Source organism: Pleurodeles waltl, chromosome 7, assembly GCF_031143425.1.
Source record: "Pleurodeles waltl isolate 20211129_DDA chromosome 7, aPleWal1.hap1.20221129, whole genome shotgun sequence".
NCBI classification, from domain to species: Eukaryota; Metazoa; Chordata; class Amphibia; order Caudata; family Salamandridae; genus Pleurodeles; species Pleurodeles waltl.
This window is the reverse complement of record NC_090446.1, coordinates 1,051,767,639-1,051,790,488: the sequence shown is the minus strand read 5'-3', so window position 1 is coordinate 1,051,790,488 and position 22,850 is coordinate 1,051,767,639. Positions and strand designations below refer to the sequence as shown.

The 22,850-nt window shown below is 41.1% G+C and overlaps 1 protein-coding gene across 1 annotated transcript in view; it reads left to right on the top strand.

Moving 5' to 3' along the window:
• Nucleotides 1–22,850, top strand: part of CEP95 (centrosomal protein 95) — a 410,650-nt gene that overhangs the window by 262,832 nt on the left and 124,968 nt on the right. Inside the window, exon 13 of the mRNA XM_069199921.1 lies at nt 13,748–13,859. Within this exon, the coding sequence (XP_069056022.1) occupies nt 13,748–13,859 (112 nt within the window). The remainder of the gene's footprint in view (nt 1–13,747; nt 13,860–22,850) is intronic.

Genomic DNA, 22,850 nt, shown 5'->3' with positions numbered 1-22,850 from the left:
GGGAAAGATGCTATCAAAGCTTCTTTCTCGCCTCTTGTTCCTGATGAGCTCACAGAATCCTACGCCATCGATTGGGCATTGGCTTAGGCATCCGCGTTATATCACAACCACGTAGGATGGGATAAAGATTTCCCCTATCATGTAATTCCTAATAAGAACCAACCTCAACCACAATATCCAATAAAACATGATGCTAAAGCACCCGTGAGGGAAATCCTCACACAACTGGAGTACCAGGGCATAATCGAACCCTGTATCCCACCAATGAATAATCCTTTATTCCCTGTAGCTAAACCAGACCATTCATACAGAATAGTCTTAGATTAGACACTTAAACAATCATACTCGCACATATGCTATACAAAACTCTCACAGCACAGCAGTTATGAACAACAGAGTGCGCAAAAAATACAAAACAGCACTAGACATTTCCAGTGGTTTCTTCTGCCAAAATATAGTGCCTGAGAGTAGAGACCCAACACGTTTCAGTGCACTTGGCTCCCAGAAGAATTCTGTAGTTTACCACAGGGGTACAAGAACAGTCCAGGACTGTTCACAGCTCGCTTGACTTAAATATTACATGACATTGACCCTTAAGCATTGTCCTATGTAGATGATATCTATCTCACTGATGATGAATTACTGCAACATCTAAGAAGGGTAGCCCACATTGTTGTGGGAATTGCCGAATTTGGCTATGAATTCAATTTAAAAAACAAAAATAGCCTTCCTTAGCGTCCTGTTTTTGGGATGCGAGCTATCAAGTGAAGGAAAGAGCCTAGTGCCACAATTATTAGAAAAATGTGTGCAGTTACAACCTCCAAATACCATTTAAAAAAAAAAAAAAAAAAAAAAAAATCCCATCACTATTGGGTTTCCAAAATGTTGGCAGAATTTACATTCCAGATTACACATCACGCATAAAACCCTTATGTGACTTAATACTTCCTGACTTTTCCAGTAAATTTTGGACAGTCGAACACACATGCATTCTCAGAGCTTTGCAAACAGACATGCTTGCAGCACAACACCTACACACAAGGGACAATAAAAAACATCTGGTCATCAGGGTAATTGCTGGTGCCATTGGTTTCACCTATGTAACTTTCAATGAGGGTGAGACGATCCCGATTACATACAAATCACATTTGTATTCAGCTGCACAACACCGCTTTGCTCCCACTGAGAAAATTCTCACTGCTGTTCAGATGGCTGGTGATGAAAGAAAGATCACTGGCCCAGGGGAAAAGCATTATTGTTGTATCTCCAATCCCACCCCTCGAGGCGGTTACCAAAGCCAGCATTCCAAACGTTAAAGCATTACATCACGTTGGATTCAATGGGCAACATCTTTGACAGCCACTGATGTCGAATACATTTTTGACCCAAAGTTACAAACTCAAGAATTTTTGCAATATGAACTTTAATACCCAGTTCTGGCAAACACATTGCCTATTGAACAATATCAAAGAGTCACGTACACCGATGGCTCAGCACAACCTGCATTAGGCACAAAGCTTGCACAGTCGTAAGTGGCTACAAGGGGGGGTAGTAAATTCGATCCACAACACACTTTCTTGCAAACCCTAGGGGATTGCACTGCACAATTGGCAGAGCTAAAGGCTCTAGTGATGGCACTGGAACATGCGGCTTGCACAGCTAACACTGATTTTGTGATTCCTACTATTGTGTCAGGTCCTTCAATGAATATCTGCATTACTGGCGCCAGAATGGGTTCAGAGATTCTAAAGGTAACCCCATCAAACACAGACTTCTGTGGGGGAAAGCAGCAGATCTGAAGGAAGAGCTACCAAATGTCCATGTTGTGCACACACTTGGACACCAGCGTGTTGGAATACACGTTGCTGGGAATACACTGGCTGCTGAAGCAGCCAAATCAACAGTAGCTACGGCTTCTGTTGCTGCAGTTACTCATTTTTGAACGAAACGGATGATATATGATGCTGCTGTGAAAGCCACATGTGAAGGCACGCCCTTTCCAAAAGCATTTCCCGCTAAACATTCCTACTGAATGGGAGGCTTCCTTGATGCAGAAGTAAAAATACCAGGCGTGGGAGTTCGAGTAATTCCCAATAAAGACCTAAGACCAGAGTTGATTAAAGCAGCGCATGAGGGGGTTGTTTCCGCCCATGCTGGTGTGGCAGCTACAGTATCATTATTGCAAGCACATTATTGGTGCCAGGTCTGGACAAACAGACCAAGCAGAATGCCCTTTGTTATGATATCTGCCAACAAATTAAGGGGTCCACTGTCAAACGCCCACCGCAGACATCCCTCTTAATTTCTAACAAACCATTACATTGTGTGCACTTGGACCATTGCGGTCCCCTAACACCGGACAGTGCATACAAATACATCTTAGTTGCTGTTGACTCTTGTTCTAAATTTCTATGGGTGTTGCCTCAATGCTTGGCTGACGCTCGGACTTTTATTAAAGATTTGCAAGTCTTCATCAGCATATATGCATTTGCAGGTTTCCACTCGGACCAGGGCCCTGCTTTCGCCTCACGGGCATTCAGGGACGCCATGGCTTCATTAGGGGTCCAACTCCAATATTTCATCCCAATGGAAATAGTGTTGTGGAGTGACGAAACCGAGATTTATAGCAGTCCTAACAGCCAGAGTAAGTCATTGGCTTATTCACCTGTATGGAGTCCAGAGAGCACTTAATAATCTGCCTAGAAGGTCCCGTGGGGGGTGTCGTACTTCATACGAGTTCCTGTTTGGAACTTGAATGTATGTTGCAGATCTTGATGGTCCTGGTGTGTAGGCGGCAGAAACACCTTTTGGCATAAATGAACGTGTCACTGTCTTGCAGGAATTACAACAGTTCCGTGACAACAGCACTTCTGCCAGTGCTGCCTCTGTAGGAATTAAGCATGTACCAATAACATCTACTGGCTGGATTCCAAAGGTTGGGGATCTAGTACATAAAAAAGTTGCTGTAAAAAAGGAGTTTGTCTTTCTCTTTGTGCACCGGTCCCAGTCCTGGGAATACCCGGTACCAGAACTCTCATTCTACCACCATTGCCTTGTGCTAAGGAAAATCGCTTTTTCTTAATCAACAATGTCAAGTTACACCATGTGGCCGATCGTGCACAGCAGACCAAGAGGAGCAACCAGTAGTTCCCAAATCCCTCTCACTACTGGTCAAGATGTCCCTCTATAAGTTTTGAGCAGCAACGCTGACACCTCTACGAGCTTGGGGAGGGTGGAAAATTATCTTGCATTAGTTCCACTAACCTCTGTTACAACAAACAAAACAGACATTGCTGATCAATTTGATTCAACTTCTACACAAGTAGATGGCGTTGTTTACAGTGAACCACTGTGGGAGACACCTACCAGGTCTCCTTCTTCAAATACGGCTCCAGTTTTTGCACAAACTACTTCTGGATACTTTGCAGACATCAATGACACCTTTTTGGACTCATTTGCCTCTTCTACGTCTGAACTGCCAAAAACACGTAAGCTGATAAATTGGCTTAAAGCAAATTACTTTATTTTCCCATGGAACTATGTGTGGCTTTCCTGGACTATATTAGCTTTGCTCCTCTGGATTTGCTTTATTATTACTTTCTTTCTACTAATACATGGTCATTTCCTTCCTGAAAGATCAACAGTTGAATTGGTGCATGAAGTCCTAAAACTCAATTTTCCTTCTCACAAGGTCCGCAGAGACTTGTCTTTCATGAACATTTCCGCTATACCAATTCCTGATGTGATTGTTTGGGATAAAGTCACATTTGATACAGACAGCCCGACGAAGGTCATTCAAATACCATATGTGTTTAAACTTTCCATGAACGATGTAATAATACCTGGAGTTGTTTCTGATGACTGGGATGTGAAAATAGTTTATTCTGTGATGACTGAATTGCAGTATTTTACTCTATTAGAAAGTGAGGATGTTTATTACCCAAGGAGAACGATGGTGACATGTTTTGCTATAATTATTATCGGCACCATTTCATTCACATACCAAGTACACAAAAAACTATTTGTAATTACACACAATGGGAACATTGTCCATCTCCAGCACAAGGGAGTTCAAAAAAATATTCTGAAAAATGTGCATACTTTTCTGGGCACAATGTTAAAAATGCAGAGTCATATTATTTCAAATTACCATTGATGGAAAATGTACATATATTATTGTCATATACGAAATTCATTTATTTGAATTCCTTTGTTTCCCAGTTGGCTATAGAAGGCTTGCTATGAATATTGGCAAATAAGGGGAAAGGAAGCTTTTTTTAGAGCATGCCTGATACCTGTTCAAATTATATTTTTAAATGGAACTGTACAACAGACAAACTGTTTAGGCTTAGCAAAAACTATGTATTTGAAGGTGCCCAGTATTCCTGCCCCTGCACAATTTTACAAATTGCAAAAGTTTATAAATGCAACAGAAAATCAGCTTGATGAATGGGTCCAAAATGGCATGTTTAATGCTTCACTTTCAAGTCCTGGTGGGTGGTTACTGTGGCCAATAGATACCAATGGGTGTCATAATTGTTTAATAAACTTCACAGGGTTTTTAGAACAGGTAGGCCAGACCCTCGCTATGTGTCATCTGAACATGCGGGTATAGTAACAACATACAGTGTAGGGAAACTATGCCAGGAACGGTTGAAGAGTTCCTCACTAGATGCCGTTAAAGAACACCTCAGTCTACTGTCTATAACACTGATGTACAGGATTTCCTGTTAGCCCCCAGAAAACAAACAAAAGTTTGTCTTTCTACGCAGCACTTACTTTCATTGGCCGCTGATCTGATGATGTTCTCGCTGAGGGCTCATTACCAGACATGAGTGTTGAGGGTGCGTTTGCTACGGGAAGCTGCTTATGAGTTGCCCTTTGTGAATTATGCAGCTCTAAACTCATTGTTTGGCACACCACAGAATGTTGCTGCCTTTGCTGGAGATCAGGATTGGAACAGGAATGCTCCTTGGTTTTCCTTGGCGATTAACTTCCTACTTTACCACCTGCCAAAGTGGAAGATTTCCGGTCTTCAATTATCCCAGATTCAATAGGCAACTTCCAAAATGACTCTGACTTTTGAAATTCGGCCTTTTTAACCCCACATTTAACATTTTTAAATTGTCCTTCTAATACATGCTCAAGTGTCTTTTTAACTTGTCATTATTGACATTTATATATATATATATATATATATCTATATATATATATATATATATATATATATATATATATATATATAGATATATATATATATATATATATATATATATAGATATATATATAGTTGAATTTTAGTAGCTTTTATACATAATTAGGATTTGAACCACCTCTGAACCGGCAAGGGGACGGTGTTGTGTAGCCATTTTAGATATAGCTTCAGACACGTTATTTTAGCAAACTAGGCCTGCCGCTGTGCACTTTAACCTAGATATATTTTATTCAGCTTCGTTTCATTTTAACAATAGCCAAATTTGCGGTCCTCTTTTATTTTCTCTACCTAGCTGTTCTTTGCCTAGGCCAGCACGGCGTTCTTAAACAAGAAATTTCTTTCACTTTGTGCTTTTCTCAGGGCTGCAGTAAGATAGGTTGCCGGCAAAAGTGGTACGCTTTGTCTCCAATGTTCATACACACTCTTATGTGGGGATTCATTCTTGGAACATCAAATGTTTTATTATATTAACACTACTTTGACCCATGTAGGTTAGAGGGAGGTTCCAGCCAGATGACTATGCTGAGTGCTGCGCTGCAGCTGCTTATGTAAACTACAGGCCTCTTGCTCAGATATGAGGGATGATGTCTTCCCAGGGGAATCTGAAGGGCAGATTTAGAGCTTAACATACTGTGCTCAAACGTAGCCTGGGTAGGAGCTATTCTTAACAATCTTACTGACAATATGATAGTGTTATTTTTATGTTTCACTCTCCTTATGAAAATTTTAATCCTGTCATGCTTCATTGTCCTAGTTATTGCAATACATGCTTTATAAGATGCAGTTGCTTCAATAAAACTTGATTGAACTATATTCTGCCTCTGATTGTCCTTGCATATGTGAGACTAATGTAACTTAAAGAAACGGATGAGAGCTGAGTGATCACGATTTCCATGAAGAGTCAATTGTGTCATTCGCTCGGTTGCCCAATCTTCCCTACTCTAGGGTGGAGATGAGGCACTGCTAGTTAGCTGGAACAAACCCCAGATTAGGCCAACAGGTGTCACCTGTTGTGGGTTCAGACTCAGTCCCCCACAGTGCAAGTGATTCTGCCACCCAAATCCAGTAGTCTCATTAGGATAATGAGAGCCTACGCACCAAGGGAAAGCGAAATCAGCCAGTAGCCTAACAATATTTTTCTTATTGGATCTAGTGTGTTTTTATTTTCTTCTTTATGCAGTCATTAGTCATTGCAAATGTCACATTTTCATCAAATTCAAGAGAGGATAGCAGAAGTACCATGTGGTCATCTTCCAGGACTCAATCCTCAATGTTTTTAACAGTTGAGAAGTTAGTACGTGTCTTCTAAATAAGTGCTGCTTTGCACACATGTGCAAAATACCCATTTATGCCACACCTATAACACAGCTGATTAAGAGCCCCACAGAATTTAGCATTACCCGAATTAGACTTTAACAACAAAAACATACTAACTCAGACTTTTCACACATACTTGTACCATTGAAGACCTTTTTATTTGGTTGCTTGGTAACAAATTTAACTTAATTTGACCTTGAATCGATGTTCATTTCTCTCATGGACCATTCAGAGTGCTCATTACTCTTGCATTTCAGCTGTATTTTCCTCCTCACCACCACCAGTGCGTGTGTTTACAACTTGTAAAGGAAGAGTCTTTAAATAATCCTCCCTTACGGTCCCATACACTGAGTGCCTTCCTTGAAATAAAATTGTCACCATCTATAGCTTCGAGATACGACTTGAATGCCTCACACAGCTCTTCCCAACTGATAGCAGGCGTTCACGAAAGTTGAAGAAACTGAGGTGGTGTTACAGTTTTCGTCATTATTTATTACTGCAGTAAAATATTGCTGTCAAATGAATATACGCCAGTACATAAACATGAATTAACTATTACAAAGATTAAATGCACTTGTCTTTTGTAGAGATGTACTTGTCACCAATGCTGCAGTAATGGCTCAAAATTCTTGAATAGTGGTGTGTATGTACAGCATGTAGTTAAGTTTGAATCGCAATGACTAGCAACAACCAGCAATAATTTACATAAGTATTATCACAGTGTCCTAAAATGGCTGTCCCAATGACGCGTAGAATCTTTTTTCACAGGAAATAGAGCTTGAAGATGAAACCAATGTCTTAATATGGTCTCCATAGATCGCATAACATGTATTTTTACAGGCAATAGAGCTTTCATCAAATACCTTCAGCAGAATTGTGGTTCATATGCAGCCAAACAGAAATCATCCCAACAACATGACGTAGCTCATTTTCAATGGGAAACTTGAGCGTGTTGTGATGGCATTGCACTACTAGCCGAAATGTGCACAACGCTCCTTTAATCTGTTGTTGCAGCATCTATTGTAACACGTCCACTTTCTGATGGTGCTGCACCAACGTCAGAGTGGTCTCAGGCAATCAGGAGAACCACCAGAATGAGCCCAAATCTTACTTGAGAAGAAACATTTGTGAAGGACCAGTGATGGGACACCCTGTAGCAGGGTAACCAGGATCGGCAACATTGCAGCCACTGAAAAGATGCCACACTAAATAGTGAGTTATAGAGAGTACTTTCTTTATCAACTGTGGCTCCCCAAGTCCGAATCTTAGAACCCCTCCATCCTCAACAGCATTCCACTTTCCATGGTGACTAGACCCAACATAGTGGTAAAGGGCATTTGTCAGTTTTCAGCTCAACATGGATGGTACGAGGTAATCCTGTGCTTAATTGCAAAAGGCTTTGTCACTTTCTAGCTCTGCATGGCTGGCACTGTGCTCATCCTATGCTTAAAAACTCTTCCAGAAAGATATTTGAAGTGAGCAGATTGAGTGTTGTGGTGTTGTGGGGTGCTCCATGTAATGGAGCTGTTCCCCAACTAATCTTGGCAACTACCCAGAGGTCCCTGCTTCAGTTTTTTTTTATAATTTATGTGGCACTCTATTTATTTATTTAAAGCATTTATAAAGCACACTGCCACTTAACAGGTACCTTGGCGCTGACAGGCTTGTATATGGATAAAGTGGATACTGGTTTTGTACTGTTTTCAAGGTGGGTAGCTGTAGGCCCTGGGTTATACTGGGAGTAGCTAAGTTTTCAGGCCCTTTCTAAAATGAAGTAATTCCACAGATGACTTAGAGCATTGGGGAGCTGATTACAGAGTTGGGCTGCTGTTCTCATGAAAGCTCGACCACCCTGTCTTTTCTTACAGAATTTTACAAAGCAAATTATGTTTGCCATTGCAAAGCGGAGACACCTTCTTGGGACATACCTTTTCAGTCTTCTTTGTAGAGGTAGTGGACCCTTTCTCTGGAGTGCTTTAAAAACTATGTGCAAGAATTTAAAGGCTGTTCTCTACCTAATTGGAAGCGAGTGTAGTTTTTGCATGGCACTGGAAGCAGATGAGCTCCTTGGCCAGTTCAGAGCCAAGTTTGTTGCTGAAGCCTGAACTCACTCTAACCTCGTTGTAAGAAACTCTGGTACTCCGAGTAGCAGTGTTACAATAATCAAACGTGCTAAGAATCACACTTCTCACAGAGTGCTTGCATATGGTAGAAGCAATGTTTGGAGTTTTCTTAACCCTCGAAGAAGGGCAAAGCAGGTGCCCGCACTTTATTAACGTGATGTTCTAAGGTAAGCTTGTTGTCAAAAGTGACTCCTAAATTGCTATCTGTTTCTAGTTGGTCCACTTTGGGTTCCTTGGTCAGTGGCTAGAAGTTTGAGGGGAGTTTCATGGAATTATGTATTACCTAATGTGGTCGCCAGTAGGTAGTTATAGTTAGGACCCAGTTTCTATAGAAAAAAAGTGTTTTGTCTTGGCTTTATCTTTGCACTGATTGACAGATATTCACAAAACTTTCCAAAAAAAGTGTAAAGTCAGGTCTTGTTGTGTATGGAAAGTTTTAGATTGATCCATCAAGTGGGAGAGAAAAAGAGGGGTTAAAAAGTGTTTTTCCTGTGTTAACCCCACAGGGGTTTTTAGCTGCAACTACACCCCCAACCACTGGATGGAATTATACCAAATTTGGGGAAAAAGGTAGATCTTGGTCCAGAAAGCGCCCTTTTTAGGTCAAGCACAGCAGCGCGCAAGCGCTGCTTTTCCGATGTGTTGGTATTTTTGTGGGCTTTTAACCATGCCCCCTCACGCCCATTTTTATCACTCGTTTGTAGGCTTGCCTTTCAAAAATCCTTTGACATTGGTAAATGCTTTACGTTTGTCCCGCCATGGGGAGGTTTTGTTACCTCCTTGGGGACCAATCCTTTTACATGGATAACTGCACGTTTGTCAATATGTTTGACTGCAAGCGAACATCTTTAGCTGGGGGCCTTGCATTAGCAGGGTGAGGCGAAAGTTTGCCAGTGGGATGTGAAGGGGGCCTAAGAATCCCTTGGCTAGGATACATCTCGCCTGAACTTGACAAATTGGGCAGGCCGTCTCTCTTTACCAATTCTTCCTCAATTCAGAAGGCTGATTTATTGTGGCTGCCTTCATGAACAGGTCTAGGCTCTTGAGGGAGCGCCTCGACTTCGAGAAGCGGTTCATTCGGGTCTGCGCAGAAGTTAGTCTTCATTCCTCTATTGAACCTTATCTTGTGTGGATGGATAACTTCTGGGATATGTGCCTGCTCACCAGATGTAGGTTGGGTTTTGTGAGGTGGATTCTGGGGTTCCCCTTAGGCCAATTCGACCCTGCTAAGGTGCTTTTATGCCCTAATGACGAATCCTCCCCACAAAGTCTGTCACATTTTATTTTCTTCTTTAACTATTTTAAAGATCTTTCTATGCAGTTTCTAGTCCTAATTATCCGTACATGGGGATCAAACCTGCAAAGGCAGCTCTGGTATATTTAGAACAGTTAGATTCTCCTACCATTTGTTTGATATTCTGCTCTTTTAAAAAATGTTCACCTAGCAGGATTTTTATTGTTGATGGATTTTTTTATCACCCAGAGTGTGTTTTTATCTATGCATGTTTATTTGCTGTATCTTATTTATTCTTTTTATGGGTAATTTTTATATTGTGTGTTTTTATGTGTACTTTTGTTTGCTCCTTATGACCGAAATAAAGTTTTATGATGAAGATGTATAAGTCTGTTGTTTTAGAAGTATAAATGCAGTACTAAAATGGCGCCTTTTAGATTTAGAAAGGCTGTTATTCAGCCGTAAGGCCTCTCTTTTCCAGTGCCGGTGTGGCCCGAGAAGGCGGACCTATTAAATAAGGTTGAAATTCCTCGTGCCTGCGAGGGCTGGCACTCTTTCCTATGGAAGTTGTGAAGTGTTAAAAGGTGCTAGTGGTGGCACCCTTCTGTGCACCACCAGCGATTTTGGAGCATGCAGGCAGTGAGGCCAGGGGAGCTGGTGGAAGTTTGTTGTTTGGACTGATATATATATTAGAAGCTTTCGAACAAGGAGAAGCATCAGCCACCATTAACCTTCAAATTGGATGCATTCTCTCAGTCCACTTATGATTATGCTAAATATATAGACAAGTGGCATGGTAGTGACCGGTTTGCATACCGGCAATGCTTTTTATATGTTAATACCCTTATTTCTAAACATAGGGTCAGCCCAAATCTTCATTGTCTGCAATAAGCTAGACAGAGAAAAGGAGTTTCTATTTCCTTAAGTCTTGAAATCCAACAGCAAATTTTCAAGGTGGCGTTCAGTTTTCCATTTTTGGGTGAAGACATTGATTGGTAGGATGCCCAGCCTAAATGTGATATAGCATATCCTGGCAATGGCTGGCCTAGGTAAATCAAAGTACCTTATAGTTTTAACGTATTTATTTCTTGAGTAGGGCATACTCAATTGGCTATTCTTCGGTTTGTTCATTGTTTTACACTTACAGAGAGCCAATACACCTTTGCCAGCGGTGCAGCTGCACTTCTCATGATTATTGTTGGACGAAACCCTTGTGCAAAAATTATCTATCAGAATGACAAATGTGTGTGTCATTGAAGGTCACTTGCTCCTTGTATACTCAAAACTTCAGTTAGCTGCATTCTGCAGGGTTCAGGTTCCCTCACCAGTCCATATATGGTTTGAAACGTGCATGAATTTGACCTGTCAAAAACAAAAAACAAATTTAGTATGCTGTATGATTGTGAGACTGCTCATTGGTGCTTCAATATTGTCAACAGAAACACATTGAGAGCAGTAGCCAATATGAGCAGCTCATGAATCTGGTTACTTCAGAGCTATACATGAGGCAAACTTTTGGTTGAGTCTTGTATTCCTCAGTTGTGTGTTAAATAGCGTGTGCATCTACAAAATGATGCAATACTACAGTGAAACACGGATGTCTGTCACATTCTGTGCATTTCAGGCTACTCATACCTTTTTCAGGTGTGATGAGTGTTCCAGGACTTGGGTCCCGTGTCCACTATGCCACATAAATAAAAGTATACATCACCAAGGTCGAAATAGACTGAAACCTGTCTCTGGGGGCTTGTGTTTCCATTTGAAGGAAACCTGGCCTAAAATTATGGTTAGGCTGTTCCTATTCCTGCAGTCAAAACTGATTTGCATTTGACTGGTCTATCCAGATTTGCATAATGGGCAAAAACCATGGATCGGAATGCATATTAATTCACTCATGCCCACAAACCTTACTGGCTTTTCTAAACAAAAATGTAGAAGGTACTCTATCAGGGGGACAAAGCTATTAGGAGTCACAGTATTATCTTCAATAATTTTGTCTGGTAAGTATTAAAACAAGTATTTAATTAGGTTTAGGACTAGGGTTTGCTTTAGGGCTAAGGTGAGGTTCAATCCCAGGGAAAGGGATAGTTGTACGGGTACATTTTTAGCATGTATTTTACCATTAGATGTATGTTACCATATATGTACCACATATATACACAATATAATGGTAGGTGTGTATCCAAAATGTTGATTAAATGGTAAAATACATAAGACGTTCAAAAAAGCACAATATGTTTGTGTGTGAAGGTTTTCTTATGATATTTTTGCAGTTCCATACTGTAGGGAATTATCAGTCCTTTATCAGTTTTAAATACATTGTAGAGAACCAATAATTGTCCCGAAACATCTGTTTCTGTTAATATGCACTTACTATTACTATCACTCCTGAGATCTCAGATTTTAATTGTAGATGAACTGAGTTCTCCCAGATAAGTGTGATTTTTTTGTTGTTGTTTTTTTTTTTTTTTTTTTTTAATAAGACACCGATTTAGTTCCCAAAACACTACTTTTTTTTTCTTGGTAAATTTACATTTCACTCCTGGAACATCAATTTGTTATTCTCATCAGATGTACCACTGCCACATGTGGACAAATTCTGTCTTACAGGTTCAATTTCTTAGAATGAGTCTAAAACTGCATACTGTATTGAGTGCGTGATTTTTTTTTTTTTTTTTTTTTTAATAAGACACCGATTTAGTTCCCAAAACACTACTTTTTTTTTCTTGGTAAATTTACATTTCACTCCTGGAACATCAATTTGTTATTCTCATCAGATGTACCACTGCCACATGTGGACAAATTCTGTCTTACAGGTTCAATTTCTTAGAATGAGTCTAAAACTGCATACTGTATTGAGTGCGTGATTTTTTTTTTTTTTTTTTTAATAAGACACCGATTTAGTTCCCAAAACACTACTTTTTTTTTCTTGGTAAATTTACATTTCACTCCTGGAACATCAATTTGTTATTCTCATCAGATGTACCACTGCCACATGTGGACAAATTCTGTCTTACAGGTTCAATTTCTTAGAATGAGTCTAAAACTGCATACTGTATTGAGTGCGTGATTTTTTTTTTTTTTTTTTTAATAAGACACCGATTTAGTTCCCAAAACACTACTTTTTTTTTCTTGGTAAATTTACATTTCACTCCTGGAACATCAATTTGTTATTCTCATCAGATGTACCACTGCCACATGTGGACAAATTCTGTCTTACAGGTTCAATTTCTTAGAATGAGTCTAAAACTGCATACTGTATTGAGTGCGTGATTTTTTTTTTTTTTTTTTTTTTTAATTTTTTTTTTTTTTTTTTTTTTTTTTTATATGTACAAAGCAGTGCCTGTTAAACTGTAGCAACCTACATAGTAGTAGAGTGGTCTATATGTGGTCATGACAACCCCAGGTTACATAAATTTGCACAATAGAATAGTGACATTTTTATGTTTCCTATTTTGTTCAATGCCTAGCCTTTAATATGTTAATTGCTGTTAAAATATTTAAATATTCATGCATCCACAAATATGGAATATAAAGATGTGCGTTTTTTTTTTTTTTTTTTTTTTTTGGGGGTGTGGAATTTTACAGCATAACATTTAAGTCCAGTTCATTGCAGGTTGAGAGACGGATAGTGGCTAGATGAATATTTTGACAGGTTCTAAAATACATAATAGCCCCTATGTGTACATACCAAACGTATCGAAAAAAAGACTTGTACTAGCTGAGATCATAATTTTTTTTATGTGTTTTTTTTTATTTTATTTTTTTAAGTGTTTTATCTGTCTTGGGGGTACGTTATGCTTTACAACTTGTTATTGTATTTTGGAATATTTTCTAATAATGCCATTTAATTAACAGATGTTGAAGAAAGCTTTAGGGGATAGAACCTTAGACGAATTCATAGAGGAAGATAAGTTGTCTCAGCACAGTGACAGCTTCATGGAATATCGAAGAAAGAAGCACCAGAATGGTAAGCAGCTCCAAATTGTGGTCCCAGATCATGATTGTATGATATGCATTCTTGGCAGAGTGGATCACCCTGCTTCATTTTTTAAACATTTTATTTTATCTTTATATATTTCAATTAAAAACAAAATCCAGTGAATCTTCCCTCACCCACCCTCCTTCCCCTTGGGAATGTCTTATTCGATGAAGAGTCCCAAGATGTTTCCCTTGGTAGAGTTCGACCATGAGATTACCTTCCCCTCACCTTGACAAATCACCTCCACCAAGGGCCTTCCTATGACCCGTCTTCCAGAGTCAAATTCAGTCTTGGGGCCCTCAGAGTTCCAAGGCATTTTACGGTTACCAATTGATCTTGAAAATAATTAATAACTGGTTTCTAGATTCCCTCAAACTTCAGTCTCTTATCCCTCAGGTCATAGGCAAGCAGTTCCATCACCATGAAGGGCTAGATCCTGCGGTAACACATGATTGTGTCGGAGGTTTTTGTATGTTTCCATTGTGCCACCACCTCCTGTTTCTCTGCCAAAAGCATGTGCCAAATCACAGTTCATTCCCCTCTCCCAAGTCTCAGCTTCTGTGCCAGACCCCCAAGACAAGTTATAGTGGTGTTGCATGGCACCGGTACACATGTCAGGCGCCCCTTATGTGGCTTAGTATCTCTTTCCAAAAGACCTACAGGATGGGATAAGCCCACCATATATGTGGTGCTGTTCCCAACTCCCCTTCCCCCCCCGCACCCCCCTTTCCTCCAACATCCCCTCCATCACTTTCTGTAGCAGGGAACATAAGCTTCAATTTATGTAGGCTCATATACCAATATGATTTTATAGCATGTCTCCCTACCCGGTATGCTTCTCACCATCACTGCTATATCTTGCCAAAATATATTCCACTCATCTGGGTTATTTTGGTGCCCAACGTTCCATTTCAACATGTATAGGCATCTCTGTTTTCCAGGAATTGTGTCCCCAGTGTTTTATAAATGGCCGAAATGAGGCCATTGGTGCATTCATAGTTATGGGAATCCTTTTCAAAGGGTGTCATCTCTTTTGTTTTCGTTTTATTCACTGAATGTAGTTGTCCAGTTCTGCATTTGACAGTGTCCGTGTTTCATACTCTGGTAATCCAAAGTCTTTCCTGAACTGAGTAAAAGATTTCATTTCTTGTCCCTTAGATAGGTCCCTTAACATTGTGCGGTCTTGTTGGTGCCATGCTGCATTTTGCATGGTGTTCCGTGCGGGTGTCAGCTCAAGGTAGTGCAATATTGTATTATAGAGAGAAGAAAATCAGAGGTGATCTGGGCACCAAGTCCCATACCTCCATCATTAGTCTTATTATGTCAGGTACATAGGTATTCTAGGTTTATCTGGATTTGGGAGTCTCGGGATATCTGACAAGGGTCTCCACATCAAATTCTTAACCATCATGGACCAATGTTTTTCTGTCTCTCCAAGGTACCACCTAAATGCAATTCGTAGTTGTCTTGCTATATAAAAGGTGTTTAAGTCCGAGGCCCAGTCCCACCCTGTCTCTCGTGTCCTGCAGTACACTTCTGGCCATTCTGGATTCACTGTTTTGCTAGATTCATTTGTCACAGGCTCATTGGAGTTGTTGCATGTCTGATTTTGGGATTTTCATAATAATGTAATGCCTGAAAAAAGTATAGCAGTCTGGGAAGAATGTTCATCTCCAACACATTCATCCTTTCTTTCCATTTCGAATTCCCCGTAATTTATGTAGTTTACTTTGTATAATTCTTGTAAAGTCTATGAAATCAGTACCCCAGATATCTGGCCGCTTTTTTCCCATCTGAAGAGAAAAATGTTAAAGGTTTCTGCCCTTGCTCGGTTATTGCTGATTTGGCAGCATTGATTTTAAATCAGCACGTTATCGGCAAAAAGAGGTAGATTCTATGATCTAAGCACTTACTCTATTTCTACCTCTTTCATGGTGTCGCATGTAGCAGTCTTCTTTCTCTCTCTGTTGCTGTTTCGTCTAATGTTTCGTGCATCTGTTTGAGGCCCCCCGAAATAACTAATGGTCACTGTGGGAATTATATGGCCCCCTGCAGCCTCTCCCACAGACGTCTGAGGATTTCCAAGAGCACAGTCTTTGAGTTTCAGTGGGGGCTATACTAATGGTGCGTGAAAAGGGGTGCTGGATTTCCTTTTTGCGTTTTTTGTTTTGTTTTTACCTGGTTCTATAGGCAGCACTGGGTCAGCGTCTCATACTTCCCTGGGTAACTCCCTTTCAAGTCCCTCAAGAAGACTGTCATGCAGTGAGCTTTTAATCCTCTGTTTCTGCTCCAAGCACTGTCCCTGTCCATCATGAACTTTGGTCCGAGGCTGTGCAGGCCACAGCTCTGTCATGCTGAATCAAAGATGACCACTCCTTGCTCTGGGGCTGGCACATTTTTTAGGCTGTTTCTGCTGTGTTGCTGCGTCTATCGGAGCTAGCAGTTCCCCTCTGTTGGTCTTAGTGAGTTACCAAAACTGTTACTAACCCACCCATCCTACTTTGATACAGCTTGTATGCACTTTGCACATTCCTTACCAATGCCTTGCACGTTATGTATGGTCAAGGGCTCTAATGTTTACAATTACCTCTGTGTTGTCTTTAAAGTAGTTCAATGTCCAGGCTTGGACGTTCAGGTTAATTTTTACACGCGGGCAGTGGGGTATCACCACTAGCATACCCTGGTATTGCTGTTTCTCACAGACTGGACGGGACTGGGTCATCTATCAATATTACTACAAGTGTGTTGTTTCCTATTCCTTGTAGCAACACTTTAATGTATTTGAATACACGTGTTACATTTTGGGGGACTTTTTACCTAGAAAGGAGGAGAAAGCCTTAGGAATTTAAGTATTATAAGTGATGATGTGGAAAACATTCTTACTCAACCGTTGTAGGTGTTATTTATGAGACTGTCCTGATAGCTTAAATGCAATTCCTATTGTAGCATCATCTCTTAAGCTAGATGCTCCAAGTGAAGGAAGGTACTTGTGGCTTTTACCAGTATGTGGAATACTCAATTATGTGCAATGCTCTCTTTTGTGTACTTTTATTTAACATACTCTCATTAGTCAGTGGCACATCAGAATAACAACAGTGTACAGTACATCATACTTTCATATCCTCTATTCACATCAAAGATAAAATCTTAATCACAATTCCATGGCATTTGGGATGAACGATGGGTGCACATAGTTTGAGGAACGTTAAAAAACGGAAATGTCTGAAAGCTCTTGGGAGTGTAGTGTTTGGGGCATTCTGTATTTCTTTTTTTTATACATGGTCACAACAGAGGTAAGGGGTTCCTCGTTGATGACCCAAGAAGTGGTTCATAAAGGGTCAGTTTATGTCTTCTGGAATATGGGGTCTCCAGAGAAATTCCAGCAAATCAACAGCCAATCTTGTGCCCATGCGAGGGTCCACAGATGAAAAAAATAGAGGACAATATTTAGGTTTGTATTTATTTTCAATTTCTAGGTTGGTATTTATTTTCAGTTTCTTTGTCTGACAGAGCGCCTCATTCATTAATAAAATACTTGTCTGCTCTGAGTTATGTGACTCCCTTTCCATTTTTCTGATTTCATGCGTACATATATGAGCTGGCCCAGTTTTCCTCTTAGCCAGGTCTGAAGTTAGTTCAATATGAGCACCAATGACCCATGGCACTTAGGCACATCAGTGAGTATGAATAACATTTATTACTGTATGTGTTTTTTAATTGTATTACTTTAGGCACTGAGGATGTAATTCTCACTTTTGATCTATGCTTCTGCATAACTGTTTGAACGTGGTGCATGCATGTACTCTAGTGCACTTTTCTTGGGGCAGAAACTGAGAGGCTAAAAAACAGGTACTGTGCTGGGCCCAAATTTGGGTGGCAAAATACATTTGCTGAGTGACTGTATGCTTTTATCTGCGAGTCACAAGCCCGCAAAACATGAATGGGCTTTTGTTTATTTGAGAAGAAGTGGTTAGTGATGATCTGTGTGCAGCAGCTGTTTGCTGAATTTAGTGGTATGCTTCCACCAGCAAACAATCATTTCAAGTCATTGTGCAGCCTTAGTCTCTGTCACTAACGCTGGGTGAGTTATGTCATACCTATAGACAATCATACACGTCGGAGTTGTCAGCTTTGAGTTCATCCATGGACAGTCATATATGTTTAACCCTTTCAAGTGCTGGCACATTAGTAGAATTTCAATTATCTGCACGGCTTCTCAGATCACAATGAGATATTCTCCGCTACTGTGTGTCTGGATCGATCACCACTTGTCTTGCGGTGAAATGCTGTTTTTCTGCTGAAGAAGTGAATAGATTGAGAACCGATTATTTTCAGATTCCACTTTCTCGAGGCACTCCTCACCTTTGATCCAACATTGGTTGGATTATTTGTTAGCTTTTTCTTAAAAAAAAAAAAATGGAGATGAAGAAAACCGGTACACTCACCAAGATACATACTTAGTTCTGCCGCTTTCTTCCTTTTTTCGAGTCTTTCCCTGTTCTTTGCATGCTATAGATGTTTGAACTTTTAGTACTGTTTGTTCTAAGTAGATCTCCAACATAGCACTTGGAGGAGATGAGGTATATTAGTGAGTTTAGTGGGAACCGCAGCAGCTTGAGGTCAGATGTTCTGTGTATTTCTGTTGCACAGCATGTCTTCAATCTTTTTAGTTCTGTGTGTGTTTCTGTGCCTCCAAGATAATTGATTGACTTGGGAGTAGAGTTTTCTGGAACACTCAAATAAGTGTTGCAACTTAGTTCTTCTTTCAACCTGCTTTGACCACCTATTTGCTGCCATAATCCCTTCTTGTCAGAAATTGAGGGGCAACATGTAGTTCCTCAGTGCTGGATTTTTCCGGTAAGGTACAGAAGATGCCCAAGTATGAATACTAAAGTGGTAGATGCCACAAACCGGCACAAATGATAGTTTCTGTTGCCGTAACTCGCAAGTGTTTGTCAGGTAGTCTCAGGCAGACTTTAAAGTAGGTACTTCTCTTGCATAATGGGATAAACAGGGAATGTTTTCCCATTCATAATTTGTGGTGCTTTTTTTATGTTGATGCACTTTTCAAAATGGAAAATTAAGGCTGTTGAATTGATGCTGACTGTGTAGATGTGTCTTAGTTTGTTTCAGTCTTTATGTACCGGTGATGCCTGATTGCACCCTTCTGGTCTCTCTGAGCTGATGTCTCTTCCTGGGTGGACAGACTAGGTTTTCTGAGGTGATTTTTGCTACTGGCTGTTTTCATGGGGGGTGAGGGTGCATGCTCTGTTGCATCCCAGCTGCTGAAACAGAATGAACAGTGGCACCAACTCTCCAAAAGCAGCTGTACCACGACTGTTGATGCAGCCATGCAGACCATGTCCTGGATAACAATGCGTCTTAGCCTGGATATCAATAATGCCATTCTTCACACTCAGGCCTGTGTCAAGAGCGCCAGGTTGCAGTGCCAGTTGTTCTATGCTGACTAGTACAGAGGTGTGGAATTCCTGTAGCCTGACTCCCTGGACTTATTGTTTAGGGTGAAGGACAAAAAGTGGTCATATTTATTCTGTCTTTGGGGCACGTTAGCCAAACCGCATGCAGCACAAGCCCTTTGGTTGCCAGTTTACAGCATCACTTTATGGATCAGGGAAGGGCATTGTCTGTAGTTAAGGTTATATTTGTCCATATGGTAATGTTGTTCAAACTTGTATTTATGGTTCATTAACGCAAAGCGTTTAATATTAAGGTGAGCGTTCTAAGGAAATGTAACAGCTAACAGTGGTCCCAGTATAAAAATGTGTACACGTGTGCAAGTTTAACAATACAAGGCTAAGTATAATGCTCTGAGTGCTGTCGGATTAGAGGCTAATATTTGCAGAAGCTTGAAAGCAAGATTGATGAGCCTTTGGTTTCAAATGAAATGTTCACAAAAAATGCAGCTAGGAAAAAATGTTTTGCTAAACAACTGTGAAATTTGAGTTAGTTTCTTTGAAGCAGCGTAGAGCATTGTAGGAAAGTGTCCATTTGGACATGACCTCCCCACTTTTTTCCTGGTTTCTGGTGTAATTTCGACTGAAAGTACTCGGTCCCTGCTAAACAGGTCCCCAGTGCCTGATATTTTCCCCTAAAAGTGCACTGTCATTTTTCCCCATTTGGCAAACCTTTAGTTGCCACTGTAAGTCCCTAGTAAATGATACCCCTGATACCTAGGGCATGGGTTACTAGGGTAAGGCTCCTGAGGACTGCAGCTCAGAGTTGCCACCCTCTGGGACCCTCTCACCTAGGTACACACAGTAGTGTCTTTGTAGGCTGCGTTTCTTGGTACAGACCAAAAATGAAAACACAACATGACACACAGCCTGTGTGCCTTGTCCCGTAACACTGCATGTAATATATGTAAGTCACCGCTCTCGCAGACCTTCCAGGTCTAAAGGCAGCGTGCATTATATTACATGTGAGGGCATGCCTGCATTAGCATATATGCCCCTTCTATGTCTGTGTCGATTCTCAGACATAGTAAATAAACAGTGAAGCCATTTTAAGTACATGTGCTGGGTCATTACGAGTTCCCCAGCTCTGTGATGGTCATTACGGGTTCCCCAGCTACATGGTGGCCTCACTAAAGATGGGGGATGTTTGGTATCAAACATCTCCTATTAATAAGCCCTCACTGAATCCAGTGATGGAGGTATTGATGCAAAACCTAACAACTTCTAGCGTGGGCACCGGCTGGTCAAAACCAGTACCGCCACCTTAGGTAAAGTTCTTGCCCTCTGAGGTGAGAGCCAGTGAACAAAGACCTGGTCTTGGCAGAGGTGTGACGTCCTCTTCAAGGCATGATGGACATTCCAGGGTGTGGAGCTTTAAAGGCCTTGCCGCCTTTGAAGTGCGAACCAGGCCTTTCCAAATGGTGGACGAGGTCGACCCCCAGTTCCAAACCCCACTTTTGGTGGCAGGACTGATGGGGAAATTAAGTAAATTAGTAGGAGTGCCCACTTTATGCACATTCCCACAGCTAAGTTGGACAAGCTGAAGTGGACACTAGTTTTTAAATTCCTCCACCTTGGAAGAATTAGGCCAGTAGGGGTAGGGCGCAATGCTACTTCCCAAAGGGATTGGTCATAGAAAGGGTGTAGTCACTCTAAAGGTGATTAGCCCATTGGCTACCACCTGGTACTCCCTGTAACACCCCTTAATTCAGTATTTAGGTGGCACCCGGAACCCTAAAATCAGATTCCTGCAACTTAAGAAGAACCAAACCTGTCACCAGCAGAGAAGACTGAAGATACCCACTGACTTGGCCCAGACCTGCTGGCCTGTCTGCAGCCTTCAAAGGCTGCACTCAGAAAACGACCGTCCTGCAGCCCAGTCACCTCCAAAGCTTTAGTAGGACTTTCTGCCTTGGAAAAAGACCAATGCCCCCCCTCCCCCCCCCCCCCCGGACATCAGACCTGTCCAGAAGAAGGCATTTTTAAAGAAGAGGAAGCCTACCTGAGGAACCGCAAAACCAGACACCAGAAGAGACCACTGCACCCATCACCCCTAACCTGAGTCCCGAGTGGCCCACCTGTCCAGTGAAGGTTCCCCAGCGCTTCCGACCAAGCGCCCACTGTAGGCTGACCCCCTAATGGACTCCCCAGCAACGCCTGCAGCCTAACTATGAGGGATCTAGACCTATCGTTTTCTGCCTCTGCACATCTTTGGGCATCCACTTCACACTCTGCACAGTGTATTTAATTTTAGTACACTATATAGAGAGCCAGCATCCTGCAAGCATCATCTACTAAAATGTGTTGATGCATGCTAGTGTTCCAAAAAAATATTCATAATGATAAATCAGTGCAACCAGTTTTTTCAAGATTATTGGAAACATGAAAATAAAAAATCATTGACAAAGCCAAAATGTCTTTTATTGGTGGTCAGCCTTTTGGTTTTGTCAATGTGGGCCTTGTTTTAACATGGTTTTTGTGAAACTTTATTGTAGTGAGAGCTGCCAGGCCCTCATCATTATTACAAACATTGGCAAAAAAGCTATAATATTTTTGTTCTAAAAAAAAAAATGCACATTGCCACAGTAGTCCCTGGCACTGAACAGAACTACTTTGTGTGCCGATATGCTCCTTTTGAAAGAGCAGAATGCAGTCACTCGCAGTGAAGCTGGTCTATGGATAGCTAGATATACAGAAGTTAAAAAAAAAAAAAAAAAAAGATCTGGCTTAACTCAAGACCTAATTAGGGGCCCAATTCTTAATCAGAGCTCTTATGTAATGAGATTGCTGCCATACTTTATTGCCGCACTCCGTGGCACCAAAAAGGGCTAGTACATTTTTTTACAGGACAATTAGATTTATGAAGCAGCCTGTCCCGTGGACAAGAAGAAGTTTCAATAAATTGCACACCTCTACTCCTAGTGGCCTGTGATTGAGCCACTGGGGGTTCAGCTGGAAAGCTTTGACCCATTCCAAGCATGTCCGTTGAGTGATACTGGAGTTTCATTACTTATAGTGTGCAGTTAGAGTTGAGGGTTGGAGTGGATGAGCAGCAGCTGGAGGAGTGTCCCTGTCAGGGAGTACTTCATTGCTTGAGAGTCCTCCTCAGTTCATGTTGGGATGGCGACATAAAAGTATTCAGCGAGGTGATAGCAGTTGTGTGAGTAGTCAGAGACCCAGAGAGGAACATCAGCAGAGCCACCACATCTACTGGTGATATCTGCATTTGCTGGGCTCACAACTCAGATGCTGAAATTGAAGAAGGGTGTCTTTATTTTGAGTAGTGGCTGATGCATGATGGGTAGCCGGAGATGTTGTGAATTCAGGTCCTGCCCAGATATTACATACCCAGTAACACACTCTGAGGCCACATGCTTGACACTAAAACATGGAAATGGAAAAGGCATATGCACATTTGAGCTGGGATGCATTATCTAAAATCTTGCCAAGAGCACTGTTACTGAGGCTCAGTAGAGGTTGTCATTGTCTTCTGTGCTGACCTCTT